The 22,257-nt window shown below is 48.2% G+C and overlaps 1 protein-coding gene across 1 annotated transcript in view; it reads left to right on the forward strand.

Moving 5' to 3' along the window:
* Positions 1-4,142: 4,142 nt before the first annotated feature.
* The window catches only part of C11H22orf15 (chromosome 11 C22orf15 homolog), a 122,480-nt gene continuing 104,365 nt past the window's right edge, over positions 4,143-22,257 (forward strand). Inside the window, exon 1 of the mRNA XM_085634001.1 lies at positions 4,143-4,573. Within this exon, the coding sequence (XP_085490127.1) occupies positions 4,549-4,573 (25 nt within the window). The 5' untranslated portion in view covers positions 4,143-4,548. The remainder of the gene's footprint in view (positions 4,574-22,257) is intronic.

The raw sequence follows: 22,257 nt of genomic DNA on the forward strand, positions 1-22,257 counted from the left end.
CGGAGACTGTCCCTGCACGTTTTCGTTCTGCATCTAGGCCGGGACCCCTAACCTTGAGTCAGAGGGGCTTTGTTACACAGTGTGCTCTGTTTCCAGTGGGGACACACCCTGCCTGCTTTGGGACCATACACAATTTTAAGAGAAATGATTGCGAGGCGCTTGGTGACGGGAACAGAGGGGGTGTGCATCCAGTGCCTGTTTTGGGTGCTTGACAACAGTGCTTAAAAGATGGTCACTGTGACGGCCTGCCGCGCTGTGGCCCTGTCTGCCAGGTTTGGGACGTGAGCGCGACAACAGCTGTTGATTGGTTTGATATACCTGGAGCACCACTAGCGCAGGCCACCCAGGCCAATTTTAGGCTTTGATGTCTGGTATGGTATGAATTGTCACGCTTGTAGGAGTGCGATGGTTAGTAGTTATGTTGTTGCTGTCATTGGCGGCGCTCGCGGGGGGCATTGTATGGAGCATGTTCAGTCACTAAGTATGATCAGGGGTAGTGCACTACTCAACCTCGCTCGCAGGTCGGGTATGGTTTCTCATACCCCTACTTGGCTGTGCGACGGAGCATATCTTGCTGAAGCGGTGGAATACCCAGTCAATTCTTGATAGCATTATTACCTGGGGCTCAATTCTATCAGTCAGTAATGTGCACAAGGCATACAGCTCAGGGGGACCAGGGTACCATCTTGATTGCAGGGACCTGCTTTTCTGCAGTGTGCTTTCTAACGCTGATTGTGCAAATAGGGAAGTCTGCTTGTCACCCTTCGATTGGTTTGCGTGCATTCCACAGTTTATGTACGACTTAGGCCACATCCCACGAGTGAAGGCTATTTACACAGATTAGTCGGGCATACTGACCCTGTACGGGGTCCTGGTAGCAGGCCCAGAACCTGGTAGGTTCACTCAGCAACTCATCCTTCAGAAGTCGCCTATTAAAGTGCCATTCAGTTGGGTGGCCTCGTTACCCTGCGCCAAGTTATCCAGCTAGGTAACATATTTACATTCAGTCTGGGAGGAAAGTTAAAGGAACTTTGCAAAGAGCTGCGGGGCTGGTGGCATGCCCTTATTTCTATGAAGCAATAATTGGGGGTGGAGGGTATGCGAGCCAGTAGGCCAGTGCGAGCCACCCCCTGCTGTTCTCGGTGTAGGCTGAACCCAGTTTCGCGCTTCACTGGCCATCTCTATGTATGAGTCGCCGCGAACAGTTACAGGTCTGAGCTGTTTTCTCTTCCTTCAGTTGGTCTTGCGGTGCGTCTGCCGGGGCGGTACCCGGACAGGGTACCCAGGGTGGGGGTAAAACAGTATATCAGTCTGGGGTTGACGACTGGGCGTTATTTCAATTTGTACTGCCTGGGTGCCTTAAAGTGGGAAGGCCACTTGGGGGGGGGGGCAGAATTTCTGTCCTTGGGAGCATGAATGATTGTCTTCATGTACTCACACCGACTATGGGCATGGCTCCACCTTCTCAGCGAAGAAGTCATACGTCGGAGGGAGGCTGCTGAATTTCCCTAGCATGGTTTTTCTCGCTTCAGGGCCAGTTGGGGTTACGGTTCAGGGTAAGGTTAGACTTCTTGGTTGCGGCTGGATACTTTGATAGGTTGTCCTTGCGCATGCAACCCGGCGATAGGTGGTAGTTTTGTGGGGTGAACTTGGTGTCCTTCAAAAAACTCATTAGATCTGGCAGTTCCGCCATTGTTGATCATAAGATTGGTGTACATTCTTCAAGGAAACCATTATTAGCAGGAAGGTATCGAACCAGGGAGAGCCATGGGTTGTGGGTCATGCACAACAGTAGTAAGGGATTTTCACTCAGTTAACAGGCTATGTGCACCTTCAACAGCACCAGCAGCTGTATAGCTTCTTTTTTGCCAAGGTTTGTGGCTGGAAATGCCATCTAACTTGCAGCCAGACACGGAATAGGCAAAGACATACCTGTCATGGTGCAACGTGCACTCAGCAGTAGAGTTAGCTGGGTGTCAGCATACCCTGGTATACCGTCAGTGATTGTAAGGTTAGGGGCTACACTCATACAGGCACCTGCTGTCTGCGGGGGCGGGAGTGTGCCACTGCCAAGAGGGTGTGGGTTGCCTGGTTAGGGCTGACATGGTGGGAGGGAGCACTAACACGGACAACCACAAGAGCACTTTTTGCAGTCATAGAAGGTTAAATTAATAACTGGATGGCATAGAAGCAATTTTCTCAGTTATGCGCAATTTCCTTGGCATTTGTCAGCGAACATTCAGAATACAATGTTGGTGGTTAGCCTGCTGTCATGCATTTCAGATGTGTTTTAAGTCAGGCATGGGTTAGATTCCCGAGGTATGCCCCGGGATACATGTTCACAGGCAGGTGGAGCGGCAGAACTTAGAGGGGCCTGGATCCGACCTCTGGTTCAAATGCAGATCTTGGCAGGTCCACTTAGTATCCCGTCCTCGAGTTCGTTGATACAGGATCCTTTGATTTGAGTGACGATATTGTGTGCTGGCAGGTGGTTGAAGTTGCCTTCCAACCAGGGCGACATGGTACATAGGTTTATGGGGGGAAACGCAAGATGCAGACCCTGGTAGGTTCTCTTGGTTTCTCGTCCTGGAGTTCGATGATAACAGGTACCATTGATTTGAGTAACGGTAACGGTTTTTTTCTCCCTCCCTCCAGCACTGGCTGGCAGCTATGCAGGTTGTGGAAGTGGCCTTCCAACGGGGGCGATTTGGTCCATTGATTAGGGGCAACCCCTGGGAAACTCATCTGGGCTACAAAGTATCAGGAGAACAATTGGCATTCCCAGTATTCAAAATTTAGAGGTAATTTATACGTTGGTTCCCCTCTGGGTCTCACTGTCCTGCCTGCTCCCTGGGATACTAGCAGAAGTTTGGGAGGGCAAGGTTTCACATTGGGGTGGTGACTGACGGAATGCGATGGACATACGCCGACTAGTGCTAGACTCAGACGCCTGAGTGAAAGAGGAAGTAAGGCGGGCTTGTCAACTCTTACCTCCTCCCGCACTGGCACTTCCTGGCAAGAGTCGCTTGTCTAGGTATTGTTCTTCAGCCATGCAAAGGTACCATTGGACCTACGCCTATTTATAGGTCAGGTCATCTCAGTCATAAATCCACGGGGACTTTTGTAAGGATGGGGGGCACTTGTCCTAAAGGGGCATGCTGGCCTCCGGTCCAGTATGAGCTAAGTCTTATTTTGGCTGGACCTGGGAGAAGCCCGGTATGCAGCATGTTGTGAGTAAAAAGGCCTACCTTGGTGGGGGGCCCTGGTAGTGACGGTGGCCACTCCCAGGGCTGTGGAGGAGTTACAGGGCGATCCAGAGTCTGCAGATACCAAGGGGTACTTCATGCAGCAGCACAGCGCGGTGCTAAGCCAGGATACCCAGGGATGTCTTAGCGTTGTCCCCTGGAAGTACTACGGCGCCCCGTTAGTCCTACGGGCGGTTGTGGGTCTGAGCAACCGGGGGCTGCCAGAAGAAGCTCCGCCCACCTCTTTCGGGGGGGCGTGAGTAAGCAAGTGGACTGGTGGTCCACGGATGGGAGGGGTGGCCCCTCCCAAGATTTGGTATGCACCAATTGGCGACTGCCGCGGTGTAATTTAGGCTTATCAGACGGGCAGGCGGCATAGGGGTTGGCCTGCCCTGGAATCACCCGTAAGATAACCCACCATGTTTGCATATTGGTTATGCTAATAAACCTGCAGCAATATTTCTCCACTTACAAAAGTGTTGTGTGGTTTATTAATGTATTATGTGTGTTATGTGACTACAGTTGCCAATATTGGCACTATGCTCTATGCCCACCAGTCCAGTGCACAGTTGACTCCCTTGCAAGCTTTTTGTACTGCATTCCTCCGTAAATCTCTTTAACAAACGCCCAGTACACTAAATCTTGTTTGCTTTCCTTTGCTATTCACAGAACTCAACCCATGGTTCCCTCCCACCCGATGTTTACACACCCTTCTTCCATACAGCGAAATGAGGCCCTGCAGGATTTAGTCTAAACTCTATAAAATAAATAAATAAATGTATAACCCTGTCCATCCGTTGAAACCGAGGTCCCTCCCACCCCCTGCCGAGCTGTCGTGGGTAGAAGAAGCACAAGCCAACACCAGACACGCAGACACTTTCCAACCCGATCCCTAGGCTGCCTGCGCCCCCATCACCCTCCATGGCTGCCGCAGTGAGGGTCTAGCCCCTTCCATGGTGTCCCCGCGCATTCTTCACAATCCGTTCCCCGTTGCTGGGAAATGAGCGTGTTAAACACGGGCCGACTCGGACAGCGCCCTCCCCTGCCTCCCGGGGCCTAATTACAGCCCTTTCTGAGCTCCGGCTCTCTGCGGAGGTAAAACTTGTCTGGTGAGAACGAGAGCAGGCGGCAGGCTGTTGGTGTGGAAACGGGTGCCGGGGAACGGCGTCCGCCCTGCGGCCTGCTGCTGATGGGAGACAGGGGAGGTCTGGGCCGTGCATCGCCGAGGAGCGCAGTGCACCTCCAAGGCTGAAACTCATCCAGGCCCCGCTCGAGAACAAGGCTGGACCCGGGAGGAGGCAGGATGTTTCTAACGGTGAAGTTTGGAGGTAAGTTGGGGAGGGAGGGTGGGTGAAACTGGGACAGGGCAATGAATCTCCCTCGACATCACTTCTAAAACCGTGGCAAGCCTGGTACCACCATCCTCCATGCTGCAAGCGGCGCAGTGCAGCATATCCTCGCAGTTTCTATTCAGCATGCGCACTTAAGATAGACCTGGAGGCAATGCACCGGTTGCCGGGACCTGTGTGGAATCGGGGGTTACAAATTTGAATGCATCCGCTGTCGAGTCAACTTTTTATCCGTCAGCAGTGGATTAAAAAAGCAGCCCCTTTTAATTGAGTGATAACATCTACATCCAGCGTTGTGTAGGGACTCGCAGCGCTGTATGTGTGTCTGAACATGCCAGCCTCGGTGTGCTGAACGCCTGTGAGTGTACCTGCATCAGTTGTCTATGCTCCGATGCGCCTGCCCGGTGCTCTAACGAGACGCCCGCAGGCCCAGGCACATCCACGTACCTACTTTATGACTGTAAGTAACAAGGAGAGGGGCCCCACGTGGCATCATCTCGGTCCCACGAGTGCCTGCAGGCGCTCTGCTGAGCACGGAGCAGAGACACTCTTACTCAGTACACAGACGTCAGGCACTCTCACAGACTCGCTCACAGCACAGGAATTCACAACATACCTCAAAACGGGGAACGGGTTCGAGTCCCGGCAGGGACGCTCAACGTCCTGTGATTTTCGGCAAATCAGTTAATCTCCCTCTGCCTAGAGAAATGAATGTATGTGCCCGTCTGTAATTCAACTGGTGCTCATGTAACGCGCTTTGATACCTTCGGGACGAGTTCGCGCTCTATAAAACTAAAAAGGGGAAAAAAAGAACACAAAGTGTGTGGGGGTGCGGGGGGGAGGGGGGTAGTGGGTGGAAGCATTTAGTTGGACGGAAAGCAGCGCATTTGGTAACGAATTATAAATTACTTTCCCATGCATGCGGCTGTAAACAGCAGGGGTGAACAAAATATGTCAGCATAAAATAACCTTAAGCTAGTTTCCCGTATACGTCTAGGTATGTTTTAAAAAGTAGATGCCCCGCTAAAATAACCAAGACATCTTGTATGTAGTAGGTCTTACATTGCGTCATAGATTGTTACTTTCATAAGGCTTGAACAAATCAAAGGTTTTAGCCTTGTTATGTTAGGCTTGATAGCACAGTTCTCGGCAAAACCTATTTTTAGTAATTCTTTAAAATGTGCAAACTGTTCTTTGACGCCACCTTGAGGACTATTTCTCGCTCACCTCAGAGATCCTCTCCCACTCCTCCCCCTCCCCCACACAATTGGCAGAGACAATAGGTCTAGCTTTGACATGCCTAAACAGTATTTCTGCATGCAAACATCGTTTGTCTGTGTTTATATGCGGGAGCACATTAAAGCAAGACCAGGTGGCTTTGCCAATGTTTGTTATAATTCCTGTGCTGCCTGAATGTTAGGTAGTTGCCAGGCTCGGAGCACGTGGACATGCTTGTTTCCTGAGAGGTGAAAGCAGAAAGAGGCAGACGTCACTGCCTGTTGCTCTACCGCAGTGCTCCAAGTCAGAACCAGAGCTGCTCTACACAGCAGCAATCTCTGCTTCTCCTAGGCACTGAAAGGAAGCACACCCTTCATCTAACAGGCTGAGCTCTGCTTCCAAAGGGGCGGTACTGGCACCTCACCTCAGGGTTACTATAGCTGTGTTAGCCAGTGCTAGCGCTTCTCTGTATCTCTACAATCATTTCAAATGGAGGGCTGCCTGCCACCCCCACCGGATAGGGAAGTCTCTGCGCTTTCCGACAAGGAAGCTATAACTTTTACTGAGGGGGTGAGTGATGTCATTGGGTGCGAACCAACCACATTCTGGTTCTAGCAGATGGTTCTTGAGCCGGAAGCGGGTTCCATGCCGGTCCCAGTGCAGTGCTTTAAGTGGGCTGGGTCCCCCCGGATCTCAGACTCAGTAGTAATTAAAAAGGGACAGTGAAACGATTCCCCAATCGGGCCCTATATTCATGCCCCTAACTTTACTAGCAAAAGCACTGATCAATTTCCTAACAGTTAATGCAACAATCAATAATGAAATCCATGGCAGGGATTTAGTTCTCACTACATTTCACATGTTTAACACTCTTAGGGAATGCAAGATTAAATATTATTATTATAGTGTATACTTTGAACTGAGTCGCCTCCAGGGGCCCTATTATACATAGGGCGCACTTACCCCGTTTGTGCCACAGAGCTCCCTAAAACATGCGCCAGGAGAAAACAGGGAAAGTGCACCCTATTACATTGAATGCGCTACCCCCAGGTCAGCCGCTAACTCGTGCTGGCTCCAGGGCAATGCATGCAAGTGAAATACAGAGTCGTTTTGAAAGTGTCACTGGGCAGATGGCAACCCGCTTGCACTTTTAAGAGGGGTGAGAGTCCCTTTGCAGGCGGGTGCAGTGAGTGACTGCATCTGCCTGTAAGGGGATGTCTGGGTGGTCCATAGGGCACCTTCTCCCCCCTCAGACGGCTGCCATCAGGGGGCGCACTGATAGTGCAATGCGCCTCCTGACAGCTTCTTTGCCTCTGCAGAGGCAAAGGGATTGCCTCATTTGCATGGTGACACGCCCCTATGCAAATGAGGGAACACCCTCTGGTGATAGCGCTAGCGCTATATGTTAACCAACGCTATCTGTATTACAGAAAGGCCTGCAGCCCTTTCTGTAATATTAAAGTGCACTGGGGGCATGCACAGTGGGCGCACATGCCCGTTGCACCCTGGGGCACTTTCCATAATATGTCCTTGGCCTCTCTGCAGAGCGCAAAGAGCAACTGTCACAAATTCCTATTGCAATTCTGATTGTGTACAAATGTGTGTGAAGGAGGCACACAGTTGTTAAAATATTGACAAGGCAAAAGTAAAAGAAGAGGCAGTGCTTACAGGTGAATTGGTGCCCTTATTCTTTTATCCCAAGAACAAGTGAAGGACCTCTTATTAAGTACCAAATCGGGTTCCCAAAGTACTACATCCTGTAACAGAGGTCATTTCCAACACTGTACACTTATTTTTAATGAAGTCATTAACACTGGCATTTTTCTGAAATTATGTAAGAGAGCAGCAATTCTTACACTTGTGAAAAAGCCCATCCTTCCAGTATCCGACCGTACAAATGATCAACCCATATCACGTCTGCCAGCCAAAATCCTAGATAAAGCACGCAATCTGCAACTCTCTGACTTCATAAATGAAACCAGCTTGATAAATGATTCACAGTTCGGGTTTCGGAGCCAGCACAGCACCGAGTCAGCCCTCATAATAGCCGTACAGAGCATATGATCCATCGTACACAAAGGAGACAGTGCGGCTGTGATACTTCTCGATCTCTCTGCGGCGTTCGATACTATCAATCACGTCATTCCGATTGATCGCTCGCATGAGCTAGGAATTAGAGGCAAAACTCTCGCCTTATTAACATCCTTTTTGGCAGACAGGTAACAATTTACCACCCTAAAAAAATGTGTTTCTAAAACATGGAATCTCCCCTGTGGCGTCCCCCAGGGGGCCTCATTAAGTCCCACTCTATTCAATTTGTACATTAGTCCCCTGGTTAAACATATCAGCACATTTGGCTTCTCAGTGGCCTCCTATGCAGACAACACACACATTGTGGTGTCTGCCTCAGGAAATCCAGTCCACACAGCCTCCAAATTCTGTCTTTGGATGGAACTCATCAGTATTTGGATGGCAGAAATTTGCCTAAGCCTGAACTCGGGTAAGACTGAAGTTTGCTCTTCAGAAATAATACCAATTCTTGGACACCAGACTGGTGGCCACCAGATAAGGGACCTTCCCCGCCACCAGCAGAGAAGGTTAGAAACCTGGGGGTCATGTTTGACAGAACGCTCTCCCTTTAGAACCAGATCAACCAAATAGCCTCCTCAGTTTTCCTTCGCTTGAAGCCTTTGAGAAAAATTCCACCTTTCATCCCCTCCCACCTCCAAAACTTGATCATGTCAGCATTGATTCTGTCCAAACTGGACCATTGCAATGGATTGTATATCGGCCTAAAGCAAAAAAATATTTTAAAACTTCAGACACTACAAAATGCAGCAGCCCTTTTAGTTCCTAATCTCCCCAAATTTCATTCAGCTTCTATGGCATTGAATCAATTGCATTGGATACCTGTGCAAAAAGAGATTTGCTTTCAAGGCCTTGAGCACCACCTTTAAGGCACTACAGAATATTGGCCCAGTTACTCTTAAGCAATGCTTTAACTGGAATGCACCTCCTAGACTCCTCCCTTCCTCGGACTCGAAAGATATGGTGGTGACTCGCCCGCTGGGGTGGTAAATGCTTTGTGGCCATAACCACTACATTAAAACATTCTCAAACACTTACTCAGTTCAGAAAAGCATTAAAGACGTGGCTCTTCCCAAACCCAAGTCCTTAGGGACTCATCCTGCCTCAGCTCACTGATCGCCCACATGCAGCACAGCGCCACGCCACCTTCAGGTATACAAGCGCTATACAAAACCTTATAACATAGTATAACATAACAGCAGAGATTTCACACAGATCTCTCCAGCAACTGCGATAACCACCTGAGTTATCTTACCAATATTATACGCAGAAACATGGCCCTCTGCAGCAGGTGACTTAAACCCATAAATAATTTCAAAGCGAAGTCTGTCTGTGAACAGTGAGGTAGCCAGACAGACTTACTACTCGATTGTCCCATTATGTCATTTTTTTAATTTTAGAGGTTATACAGGTGCCTGTCACTGACGCCACTTCTCATGGTTCTGCCCCTCATGACTCCACCTTGCATGACCCCACCCGTCCTTCTTAGTACCAACACAAGAAGGATGCCAAGGGCCCTGGGGTAAGAAAGGAACATTGCCCTGTTGACTGCTGTTAGTAAAAAACAGCAATTTGACATGGGTCATTTGGCTCCTCAGGGCTCTGGGCCCCTGTGCAACTGCACCTGCTGCACCAATGGTAGCGACGCCCGTCGTTCAGCTCCAAGTTGTGGCTTCTCCGAGTTCCTCTTTGCTGTTTCCAGCACTCAGGACAAAACTGTCGCAGCACTTCTCTGGAGATGGGCAATCGCGCGCGACGGGTGCACACATTTAAATGGACAAGATCAGCTCTACCCGCAGCACTTTGACACTTTCAGGGGGACGACATATCTCGGCACTTCTTTGCAGAACTGTTACACTATGAAACACCAGCATATCACTGTATATTTATAGTACTACGAGGTCGAAGTAGTATTTTGTATTGTTATTACTATAAAAGCTTGTATTTCCTAACTTAGTACAGTGGGTTTCATGTCGTAAGTAGTGTTGGCTGATATTACACCCAGGGATGAGACAGAATCAGCTCATTGAAATCTTGGTTAATTTGCTATCATGCTCTGCAATTGCAGCTGCATTAAGGATATCCAGAGTCCAGGCGGGGATCAAATGCATGTGCACTGCCCCAGCTTGGGGGAAGGTACACGTAATACGATGCAGTGAACTTTGCACTCCTGGATGTGCATGAATCTTTGTTTGTGCTTCTGTTTGTTTTGTTGTGTTTTTGCAGTCCCCCTTGGACACTGTGCACTGTTTTTGCGTGTGGACTTTGAGCGTTAGGCAATCGGTTTCAACATCAAGTGACAGCGTTCCACTGAAAAACAAGCATTTGCAATGCAATAGGTCTCGCATTTACGCGAGTTTGAGCTATTGACATTGCAAATGACAATGCCTTTTATTTTTGTTTTTGTTTTTTAAACATAAATAAAAGGCATTGTCATTTACAATGCCAATAGCTTAAAATCCCCTGAATACAGAAGGGGCACTTGATGGAGTAGTTAGGAGTGAAGACCCGAAATGTTCTTGTAGATGTAGGTTAAGGTTGAGAATATCTAAACTCAGTAGTTTAAATGGGATGAAAAATCTGGGAGGTTCCTCAAAGGGGCGTGGTCGATGTAATTAAGGGCGTAGCTTAAAACATTTAAGCAAAAATTATGTGCTTAGCATAGTGTGCTGGCCCACTAGTATTTTGCCTCTTCTGCCATTGAGTCCAGATATATAATACAACATGTAACATTACACCTACAAGAAGCCAGGACTATTGGCTCTGTCAAGGGTTGTTAGTTGCATAAGATAAATAAGCAAGAACTATGGCTTTGTTGTACAGCATATTGAATATGCTTCCGTTCTGAAATGATGAGACTGAAACAACTATAACGAGTCTCTTTGAAGTTACATCAAAGGCAGTGAAGGGGGGCACTGCTGTAGATTTGAGATACTTTAAATGAAGACCCTAATTTAGACCAATCTCAGCACCTGCTTTTTAGTGCTGCCGGTGCTGAGCACTGGCAGGACCCGTCCCACTTGCAGCCCTGCCTAATCTAAAACTACTTCCTGGTGGACTCGTTGGATGTTGTATTCATGTCCCAAAGGTATAGAATAAAACTGAAAAAGGCGAGTGATATTTCAACCCAATTAAGGTAGCGGGGTCAACATGTTTCAACCTATCTAAAGCCCCTCCAATGCAGTGTCGGGCATTAATCAGGACCATTTTGTAGTTACTCTGCAATATAAGGGAATGAAATGTCCAAAAAGCGTATATAAAAACGGAGTACAACCAATGTTCCTCAATCAATGTGGCTGAATCCATTGTTGACGCGTGTTGTTTAAATAGAAATTCAAGAGACAGACATGGAAACAGAACTCATTCTTGGCATCCAAGTACTCCAAACGGAAGTCAGTGGTGTGTGCCATTCACGGGCATTGTGGTCACAGCAAAACCACGCATACGGTAACGGTGCAAAGCATGTACCATCATGTATGTACTCAGTTCATGCTAAGGCTTGCCCATAGTTAAGTGCCTATGCCTCAACTCGAAATCTCTCCGACCGGCCAGTGGGGGGCTGAGTTTAGGACGAGATCCACTGGGTAACGCACACATTGACAGAGAACAAGACTAGGGACTGTATGGTGAACTGTGATCTCCTTCTGTGATGTGTGTTATCATGAGCAGATGACCTACACCCGCCAACCTGCCTGTCCTTATGATAGCTCCCAAAATGAGAGATGGTGCGGGGCAGACGCGCCCTGTGATAATGGCGCGGTGTAGTGCGTGGCAGTGTCACTGCTCATGCCACTATGTTCATCGGGGGATCAAGGAAAAACATGAGGGGGGGGAAACACCATTGTGCCTGTCCGTGTGTCGCTATGCCAGGCCCAGTGTCTGCAGCAACGCACCTGTGTTGTGGGACCATCTTGCCACAGGCTTCGGCTAGGTGCATGGAAATGACACCAGCAGTTGAATGGGGTTTAGTCGATGTGTGCATGCTTTGTGTGGTGTATGATTGCGTCAGCTCCCACTCTCCCCCCATAACCCCCATTCCCCCCGAAAAGCTTTTATTTCTACTGCGCCCAAGGACTTAAACTAACTTAGCTTAGCGCCTACCCTGGGCCATTGAGGGTCTCAGTACCGCCTGGGTTAGCTCAGTGTCTCCTCAGTGCTCATGGCATGCTGCTGAGCAGTTGCTAGATATGACCAGAGCTGTTGTGACATGCCGACAGTGGCCGCAGTTCAGCGCCGTCTTCCAACAGCATGACATGCCCAGTAATGTCTTAAATGTGCCTCCCCTGTGCCCGTGATATGGCCGGGGAGCCAGGCTATGACCTGAGCCCACAGTCCACAAAAAAATGATTCTGACCTTGTGTAACGTAATCTGATGCTCAAGTATAGCGCTCCGGTGCCCTCGGGCCGAGTTTGCGCTATAAAAAAACTGAAAAAGTAAAAAAATAAATCTCCTGACAGAAGACCCAAAGCTGAGATGGAGTCAGGCCCCCACCTCCCCCAAGCCCTGGGACTGGGTCCCCTTCGAAGCAAGGCGTCTGACACAGAGGATTCCGCATCGTGTACGAATAGTGCATTAAAACACTTTAGCACTGGGCCCCTAGACAGACATGGAAACAGAACTCATTCTTGGCACCCAAGAATAAAGGAGGGCAAAAAGCCTGCGCCTTTCAGCAAACAAGCATTGCCCGCTGTAAGCAGACCCCGGCTTCTCACCTCCCATGTGGCGCTTCCCAACACACTCAAAAGTCACACTTGCAAACGGTCGACTGCAAACGGGGAGATCTTACTGCCATAATGGGAATTAAAAAAAAGCGCGATAGCACAGCGTACTCGCCCTGAACACGATGCATTTGGAAACACTTTCAATGGAATAGTATTTGCTAATTCCAGAATTGTTTCAGATATTTGGAGTGGGTTTCCGGGTGGAAGAGTGATGACGAAGCTGTGCAGTGCGAGCGGTCCCTGGGAAGCGGCCCGGGCTACTGGTGACCCTACTTTCCTCGCTTGTGGGCTGTTAGAATCCAGATTCCCTGGTTGGCACAGGTAGGTACTTATACCAAGCAGGGGACCTTTCCTCCAGTCAGGGTGAGGGGTTACACTCTATCAATAACCCCTGCTCACCCTCTAGGTAGCTTGGCGCGAGCAGACAAGGCGTTATCTCAGGCGTAATGGTTAAGCATTTGTGACTACATACAACACTTCAATGATACCCTCCACAAATGGACTCCACACTGGTTTTTCAAAAATATACTTCTTTATGTAAGCAGACTTATCACAAGACCCAATAACGTGTAAAATGGGCCCACAATACTATTTAGTTCAAGCGTTCTTGGTTAAAGCTTAGTTCAGGAGGTCTGTGAGCTTCGTGCGCGTCGGCCGGTTCGTGCGGTGATAAGAGGCTGCGAGCGGGGCTCTCAAGCGTCGGCAGACACTCCGGGTGACGCGTGCACCTTACGGTGTGTAGGGGGCACAGTACCTTGGTCTTTGTAGAAGTTCGTCAGGGACGGCGCAGTAAATCCTCAGCACGCGTGTACAGCGCGATGTCCTTTCAATCGCGGTGCAAGCTGCGGCTCGAAGGGGGCCTCAGTCGCGGTGCTCAGGGGGACGGTGCAGATGTACGGTGCGCTGGCTCTTAGATGCGGCGTTCGAGCCGTACCTCTGAGGACCGTGCCTTTGTTCTCGGCGTGATGCAAAGCCGGTAACACACTCCGGTGGGGAGCCCCGAACCAACTACTCTAGGAGCCACAGCCTGCCCTCAGCAAGGGTAGGGGGGCACGCAAAGTGGCACGATGCAGAGAGGCAAATCAGGTGTCACACAGTCCTTCCTTTGCGTTGCGAGCTACGGCTTGGGGGCCTTAGTCACGGTGCTTGAGCCGGGCAGTTCGGCACAGGCTTGCGAAAGTACGCGCCGGATTGGGAAGCGCACACTTCTCTCGGCGTCAGCTTCACGGGGAGAACGGCGGTTCTCAAAGGCGGTGAAGTCCACTGGTCCTGGGACTTTGTTCAGAGGGCAAGCTCAGCACAAGCCCTTGGAGACCTTAAACAGCACAAGTTGAAGCAAAGTTTATCAGCAATCTTTCTCCTCTCCTTCAGCAGCAAGGCAACCACTGCAGGCCAATCCCCCAGGTCAGGGACAGTACTCCTCCTACAGCTTTCCCGGTTCCTTCTCCTCAGGCAGAGGTTCGTCTTGTATCAGGATCTGATTTCTTAGGAGCAGGGCTCCTACATTTATACTACATTTCTTTTGTTCTCTCAGGCCAGGGGGGCCCTTGCCTAGTTCAGTCCAGTTCTGGAGCACTTTGTTTACGCGATGCAGGCTTCTTCATTCAGGGTGCGGGCAGAGTCATCAGATGCTCCACAGGGGGTGGAGCCAGCATTGTTGTGGCAGAGCACAGTCCTATTCAGAGCCCAGGTGCGCACCTCCCACCCATCTACCTGCCAATCGTCCTATTCTCCACCAGGCTACCTAGCCCTGCCCATCGGGGTTTCCCCAGCCCTGTCACTCACGCAAGCCAGACAGCAGATACACATCGCGCAGAGGCGGGCTGAAATGGTTAGGCAAGCAAAGGCCAGCTTTCTAAAAGCGGCATTTTCAAACGCGGAATATTAAAATAAACCTTACTAAAAGGTGTACCTTATTATTCTGAGTTCAGGCATACTAAACTCGATCTTCTACCATGTTCCCTGGGCTTGTTAGGATCATAGGATGTAACAATCTTAACAGCCCATTCTGGCCTATGAGAATAGGGTAGCCTTACAATAGTGAAAAACGAAAATGGCTGTAATTCACTATTAGGACATGCCACACACATCAGGGCTTGTCCTACCTTATGCTTACAATGCACCCTGCCCTGGGGCCTACCATAGGGGTGACTAATATGAAGTTAAGGGAAGGTTTTAGGGACTGGCAAGTGTGGGCACTTGTCCAGTCAGCATGTCAGTACCAGACTGCACGCAGGTTCTGCAATGGCAGACCTTAGATACATTTTACCAGGCCGCTTCTGTGGGTGGCACAACCAGTGCTGCGAGCCCACCAGCGGTATTTGTATTTACACACCCTTGCACTCCTGGTGCACTTGACTGGGTTCTGATAGTAAACCAAATAAGCCAATCATGGAATCCAACCAACATATACATTTTACATAGGGAGTACTTGCACTGTGGCACTGGTTGGCAGTGGCACAGTGCTCTGAGCGGCCAACACCATAAAAACACATGAGGCACAGCGACAAAAAGTGGAAGGGAGACTCACGCCAAGGTGCCAGGTCTAACACTTGTCCCCTCCTGCTGAAGAGTGGGGAGAACTACCCTACCCCAGGGAGTTCCTCATCACTAAGGCGGAAAAATCTGGACAGACCGTCAGCATTGGCATGATCTGTACCAGGGCGATGTTCCACTGTGAAATCCATACCCTGAAGGGAAATGGACCACCTCAACAGCTTTGGATTCTCACCCCTCATATGCATCAACCATCTGAGGGGCCTGTGGTCTGTCTGAACCCGGAAGTGAGACGAAAACAGGTATGGTCTTAGCTTCTTCAGTGCCCAGACCACAGCAAATGCCTCATGCTCAATAGAACTCCATTTCTGTTCCCGTGGAAGTAACCTCCTGCTAAGAAAGGCTACAGGTTGATCTAGGCCCTCTTCATTATTCTGTGAAAGAACAGCCCCTACACCATGCTCTGAGGCATCTGTCTGAACGATAAACTCTTTGGAGAAGTTGGGAGCCAAGAGCACGGGCGCCATGCACATAGCAGCTTTCAGGGCCTCAAAAGCTTTCTGACAGGTGTCAGTCCAAATCACTTTCATTGGCTGCTTCCTAGAAATCAGCGCTGTCAAGGGCAGCCGCGGCCCGTGGAGGGAGTTCCGTGGGGCGGTAAGGCGGGGCGGGGGAGGGGCAGGGTGGGGGGTTCTAAAAACCGGAATATGGATAATTGCAGGTAAGTAAACAATTAAATAAATAAAACGAATTTCGTAGCGCGCGTTGCATCGCATTTTGCGATGACTGACGTATGTAAGCAGGCTTTCTTCTGAGCATGTTCGTTGTTGTAATTACATTTATGTAGTGTTTCCTACCCCTAACAAAGTGCTGAGAAGTTTTAGGAAAGAAACAATTCTAAGTGTCAGGAATTTACTCTACTGTAATTCTAACAAGGGAGGTCGGCCGGGCTGGTGCGCAGTGCACGCGCGCGTGCGCATGGCGGCGTGCTTTCACTTTAAACTGCTTTTAAAGTGAAAGCACACCGTGAAAGCACACGTGTTTATCAAGATGGCGGAAGGCTGTCCACTGTCTTTACATGCACGCGCATGCTGTTAGGTTTGGACAAATGGCGAGAGCAGCCATCTTTGTCCATCCCTGCGCGTGCATGTATGGCTTTGGGAGAATCGATTCCAAAAGGTCCTCTCTGGCGAGGGTAGCGCATGCGCTGCTTTCACCAGGCAAGACCTAAAAAGGCAACGGGCACAGTTCTTCAGTATAAATGAGAAGAACAGAGCCTGCTGTCTCGAGGTGTCAGCCTGTATGTATGTTTATGTATGTATGCATGTATATGGTACTTCTATAGTGCAAGTCTAGCCAAAAGTCAGAGAAGCTGTACAGGGTCAAAAAACAAGTATACCGTCAATGAGTGGTAAAAGTGGGAGCTGGGTTGTGGAAAGTTAATGCATTGTCACAGGGGTCTCTAACCTTTTCTGTAGTGGGAGGAACTTCTGATCAGTGAAAAACATTGTGAGCTACTGAAGGCTATGTAACTCGCGCATTGTTACAAAACACCCCATGCCCAGCTTAATTGACTTTAACCCTTATGTCCATAGAGCCAGATACTACGGTTAGAACAAAAAACATTGACTAGGAACACTATGACAGGGCTGACATGTGTGTTACTGAGAGCGCGAACCAAAAAGAAAAAAAAAGGGGAGTGAAGAGGTTCTGCTCACAGGAGCAACGGAGGTGCTTTTAATAATACCAGCTCAAAGGAATATTAAAGTTTTTTTAGTCCAAAGAGCCAGGTTTTTTTTAATTCACTCTTGCATTCACTCCTGACCCTTCCACTCACACTCCTACACGACACATAGTCTTGTTTTTCCAAACAGTGCTCCCACGTAGTCGTAGGTCGCAGCACGCCCTGTCCCGCAGCGGGGCGGGAAGACCCCTATGATGAAGCATGATACCAAGGACCCTTTTAGTGTGTGACGGGTATTTTAACAAAACTGTGTGTTTTCCACCACTGTAGGAAACACGCATAGTTTGGGAGGACACGGCTCTACATCTATCTGAGGGTGGATCTCTATGTTTTGTATTTACTGAGAGCACGGTCTTTGCGGATGTTTAAAACAAGTGTGCATCTGAAAGGGATATATGTGTATGTGTGACTGAGACTGTGTCATATATACTTGTGGCACAAGACACACCTTTCACACTATGTGGCACTGTTATATGTATAACACAAATGGGAGCACTTTAAAGTACAGAAAAATGTTCTTAAAAAAAAATTCTGAATATGGACCATTTTTCTGCACTTTAAATTCCTCCCACTTAAAATAATGGCTGTATTTTACACTATGTTGAGTTAACTTTGTTTATACGGATTCCATAAACCAAATTATTTCAATTATCTTCCATTTCCAGGTGTCACATTTATAAACACCAGGCATCTTGCTCCTAGTAGCCTGTAGACATGGTGTCATATTAATAACAGAAATATACATTTGTTTAAACAGGGAGGAAATTTAAGTAAAGAAACATGCTTCACAAAACATTAAGCCATAATCGACTTAATTGAAAGTGGGGAAAGACATTAATACTTAATTTTTCAAAGAAAAAGTTTTCTTCTCTTTAAATTTCCCCCATTTAAAAAAATGACTATTTTTCAGTTATACATATGGCACAGTGTCAGCTAGCAAGTAGGAGCAAAATGTCAGTTGCTTGAAATGGGAGGAAATTAAAATGAAGAGTTAATCATTAAGGTAACTTTTCATTTTAATTTCCTCCCATTTAAAGTTATTATTAAACATAATTTTGTTCTCCAGCTCCACTACTGAGTCAACAAGTACTTTTATTTAAGAGTTAAATACTCCAGTGCTTCAGTTTTTCACCTCTGTGCCCCAACCTGGCTCTTTAATCTGACTGAGCACTGATCATTGTCAGGCTCTGCTATCTGCAACTTGCTGAAAATGTAAAGTAAACACAGCCTTCCATTAACCTTAAAATAAAAATGTGGGGGGTCCTAGTGCCCTGCCACTTTCCACCACTGTGACATCTTCCCTCTTTTTAGACAAAGAAACATGTTCTTCCAGATGAAGGAGCAAGGACAGGTAGAGAGATAGAGAAAGAGACGTGGACAGATGGAGACAGAGAGATTGAGATGGAGAGAGAACAAGTAAAACAAACAGAAGATAAATAGCAATGGAGATGGTGAGACTATGCTTGTAGTCTTTTGTCACATCTCTGCAGTCAGTCGCGTGGGCTTCCGAATCACTCGCAATGGTTGCTGCCTCTCTCAAACTGGGTGTGAGCTGCTGCCTGACTCCAGCTCTGCTTCCTTGCCCTGGAGGTCAGCAGCGTTGAGGGGAGCTGACGCATCGGACCTTGCTTGCATTGACCTATTTTTGCTTCCATCTTCATCATTGTCTTCGGACATTGGGAACTCTTTAAAGTGCAAGCTATTCCTGGCAATAGAGTATGGCCCTGCCGCTGCCATGATTGTTGTGCCTTTGATGTTCGTTACTGTTAGCTGCTTGCGTGAGAACAAACTATCCGACTTCCATGTCTGTCACTGGCACACTAAAACTAGGTCCCCGAGTTTTAGTCAGAATGTGGTCACGTGATGCCGTGTGTCCGCTTGCCTGGTCCCATGTGAATATGGCACTGTGCCCTGGCGAGGCCTTGTCTTTCAACAGAGGAAATAGGGTCTGGCACTTTTTCCCCAGTACAAGCTCTGACAGACATCGCCCTGTGGAACTGTGTGGGGTGTTGTGATAATCCTGAAGAACTTGGCATAGGGCTTGACCAAATGATATTTGTGTCACCTTGGCTCTCTGGACTGCCTTCTTGATGTTGCCCATGAATCGCTCAGCTCGTATGGCTTGTGACCATAGTAGCGTTATCTTCGGATGATGTATTCCTAGGTAGGCCATGAATTTGAAAAAATTCTTCCCCTGCAAAGGGGGGACCATTGTCTTTTGAGCATCAGTGAGGCAACTCACACTAAGAAGATCTCATCTAGGGTGGGTAATGTGGCTGCTACTGAGGTGGACGCCACTTGGCATACCAAGGAAGAAATGAGAGTATTCACCATTGATGACCAGCAAGTATCCACCTGTGTCCAATGGCCCATAAAAGTCAGAGGCCAGTGTTTACCACACGCCATCTGAGAGTTTCAACATCCGTAGGTGCTCTGCCTGGGAGGCCTCCCAGTGGTCTGACAGAGGTGGCATGTAAGGATCATCTCTTCCACCAGGTGGTCTGGCCCCAGGAACCATACCCTTTCTCTCAACCTATTTTTGTTACTACCATCCCCCTTTGACTCTCATTGGCAAGACTGACTGCGCACTGGCGGATGGCCTGTGGTATTACTATTCTGGTGACTCGAAGGAGTATCCCCTGCTATGTTTCGGACAGTTCTTCCTGCACGTTTGAACGCAAGTATTTTTTTTATCTCCAGTGATCCCTTAGTTGAATCGGCTACTGTTATTCGTATCCCTCCACCTTTGCTGCCTCATAATGCTTTTCACTGTTTCCAACGTGGGGTCATTAGTTGATTCCAGTATAAGTTCTTCCACCATGATCTGTGTTCGAGTGTTTTGTCGCAGCACAAAGTTGACATATTCCTCTGCTGTAGAGGGTGCCGGTGTTGCACTTGGTAGAGGGTGTCTCAACATGTAATCAACAGGGTTCTATTCCTTCCCTGGTGTGTGAATTATTTTGAAGTCAGTCCATTAAACGGATACCCTACCTCTCAATGCGAGGCAGAATTTGGAGTTTGGATTGCCATAGCTGGTTACTAGTGCTTGGTGGTCTGTTGCAATTGTAAACAGCTTCCCATATAGAAACATTTGATAGTTCTCACACACCCGTCCAACCACTAGGTTCTCTTTCTCTTTCTCTGGTTGTAAATAAGCATTATTCACTTCTGTTAAGTTTCTGCTGGCATATGCAACAATTCGCCTCTGAGAGTCACACCCAGGCTTGTGTTGAGCTAGGGTGGCCCCTAGTCCCACCGGGCTGGCATCTTCATTGAGTTGAGTGCACAGAGATGCGTCAAAGTAGGCGAGGTGATCCACTGATGCGACTGTGTTTCTCATGTCTACAAACGCCTTTTTCACACTCTGCGGACCATTTGAACAGCTGCCCCTGTTTGATGAGCTCCCAGAGTGGAGCGCTTACAGTGGCAAAATCTTTAGTGTACAAGGAACAGTAACTTGCAATTCCCAGGAACCACTTCACCTCTGCAATGTCAGTCAGACCTGTGTTTGTTGAGTGTTTCGACTTTGCTTGTGTCTGGCTGCACACCTTTCCGTAAGAATATATGCCCAATGAAAATGAGTTCTTCCTTCTCCAACTCACATTTGTCTTCTTTGAGTGTTAGTCCTGCGTTTATCATCTGACTGCACACTTCCCTCAGTGCTTTGTTGTGCTCTTCTTTCGTGTGGCTGAACAGTAGAATGTTGTAATTGTAGCTCCGATAGTTTTTTATGGGTTGTATTACACTCCTGACCATTTCTTGAAATATTCCTGCTGCTGAAAACACACCAAACCGTAGGTGTTTGTAGCGGAACAGTCCCAGGTGTGTGGAAAACGTTGTGATGTATATCGTGACTGAGGGTCGAGTTCTAGCTGGTGGTAGCCTTTGAAATGGTCCAGCTTAGAAACAAGCAAGCTCCAATTAGACAGCTGAGTGTGTCATTCAGGTGTGGACCTGTGTGTGTCTCTTTTTCTATGGGCGTGTTTGGTAGAGGCATGTCAACACAGATGCATATCTTGTGTGTGTTCTTCTTTGGCACTGCAACGATGGGAGACACCCACGGAGTTTGCCCATCTGCCTGTTCATTGATATCTTGTTCAAGCAGGCTCTTCATTTTTTCCTCGACCTGAGGTTGAAGGTACACTGAAAATCATCTGTGATTTTGAACGACAAGTTTGACCGCTTCATTGAGGTGAATGGTGACTTGTGTGTCCGTTAGCTTCCCCAGTCCCTTGAAGAGCTCTGGGTAGGCTTCAAGACATTGTGATGCGCTGAACCGTGGTATGTCATGGCCAAGAGTCCCATTAGTTGTGCCCTGATTTTACTGAGGAGACATGGTGCTGGGATGTCTCCTCTCAGGATGTGTATCTTTTCTTGCCTAGGTTTGTTACTTTGCACCCCATGTGAAAACATCAATGTTCGTTGGTGATAATTGTGGTTTTGGTTAGATTTTGGTATATTCTGACGAGCATATGATGTTGCACGTGGCTGCGCTGTCCAGCACGAATCTCGCTAGGTGTCATCTTCTGTGGCTGGTGTTTAAATCTTTTTTTTATCTAGTAGTTGTATGTGCTCCAATCGTTTTTCTTGTGTCACTGTTTCTATCATGACATACAGACGTTCAACAGACTCTCGAACCAAGGCAAAATCAGAGTTTGCAGACGGCCTGCAAGTGTATGCTTCTATGTTCCTTACATGCAGACTCAAGCTTGTCCTTGACTTTTTAGGACGACCTCTATCTGTTATTAGGTGCCTCCCTTTGCCAATATTCGCAAAATCGTTGTCTTTGTTGCACTTGCGACACCTCTGTCCCCTGGCGGGGCAGGTGCCATAGTTTGGACATGTCAGTGTAAATGCAATTTTAACAATACTTAACCTTGCGAAATTTGAAACTGGAGAATTATATTGTTGCGTGAAAGGTGTCCTCAAGATTTGGAGTAACATATAACCCTGGCCATAGTGATCGTAGCGGGGCTACGCGGAGGTCCATGGAGTTGCAAACAAACTCCGTGGAACTCCGCTCTGCCACCCGCCTCCAACCCCCTCTATTAACAAGTAACTCTACATTACTTAAAAGTAAATTAAAGCCACTTACCTGTACTGCGGCATCCCCGGGCTGCCATCCTCCTCTTCCTTGCCATCTGGGTAATCCTTGAGAAAACTGCGCATGCGTGCGTGCGCGCCTGTGCATTTCTTGCAAGAAATGCGCGGGTGCGCACAAATGCGCAGTTTTCTCAAGGATTACCCAGATGGCGAGGAAGAGGAGGAGGGATGCCGCAGTACAGGTAAGTGGTTTTAATTTACTTTTAAGTAATGTAGAATTACTTGATAAAAGAGGGGAGGCGGGGGCTGGCCAACTCTGCTCCGCTAGGGAGTGTGCGGAGATTTGACTTCT

This window comes from Triturus cristatus, chromosome 11 (genome assembly GCF_964204655.1).
Source record: "Triturus cristatus chromosome 11, aTriCri1.1, whole genome shotgun sequence".
Taxonomy (NCBI): Eukaryota; Metazoa; Chordata; class Amphibia; order Caudata; family Salamandridae; genus Triturus; species Triturus cristatus.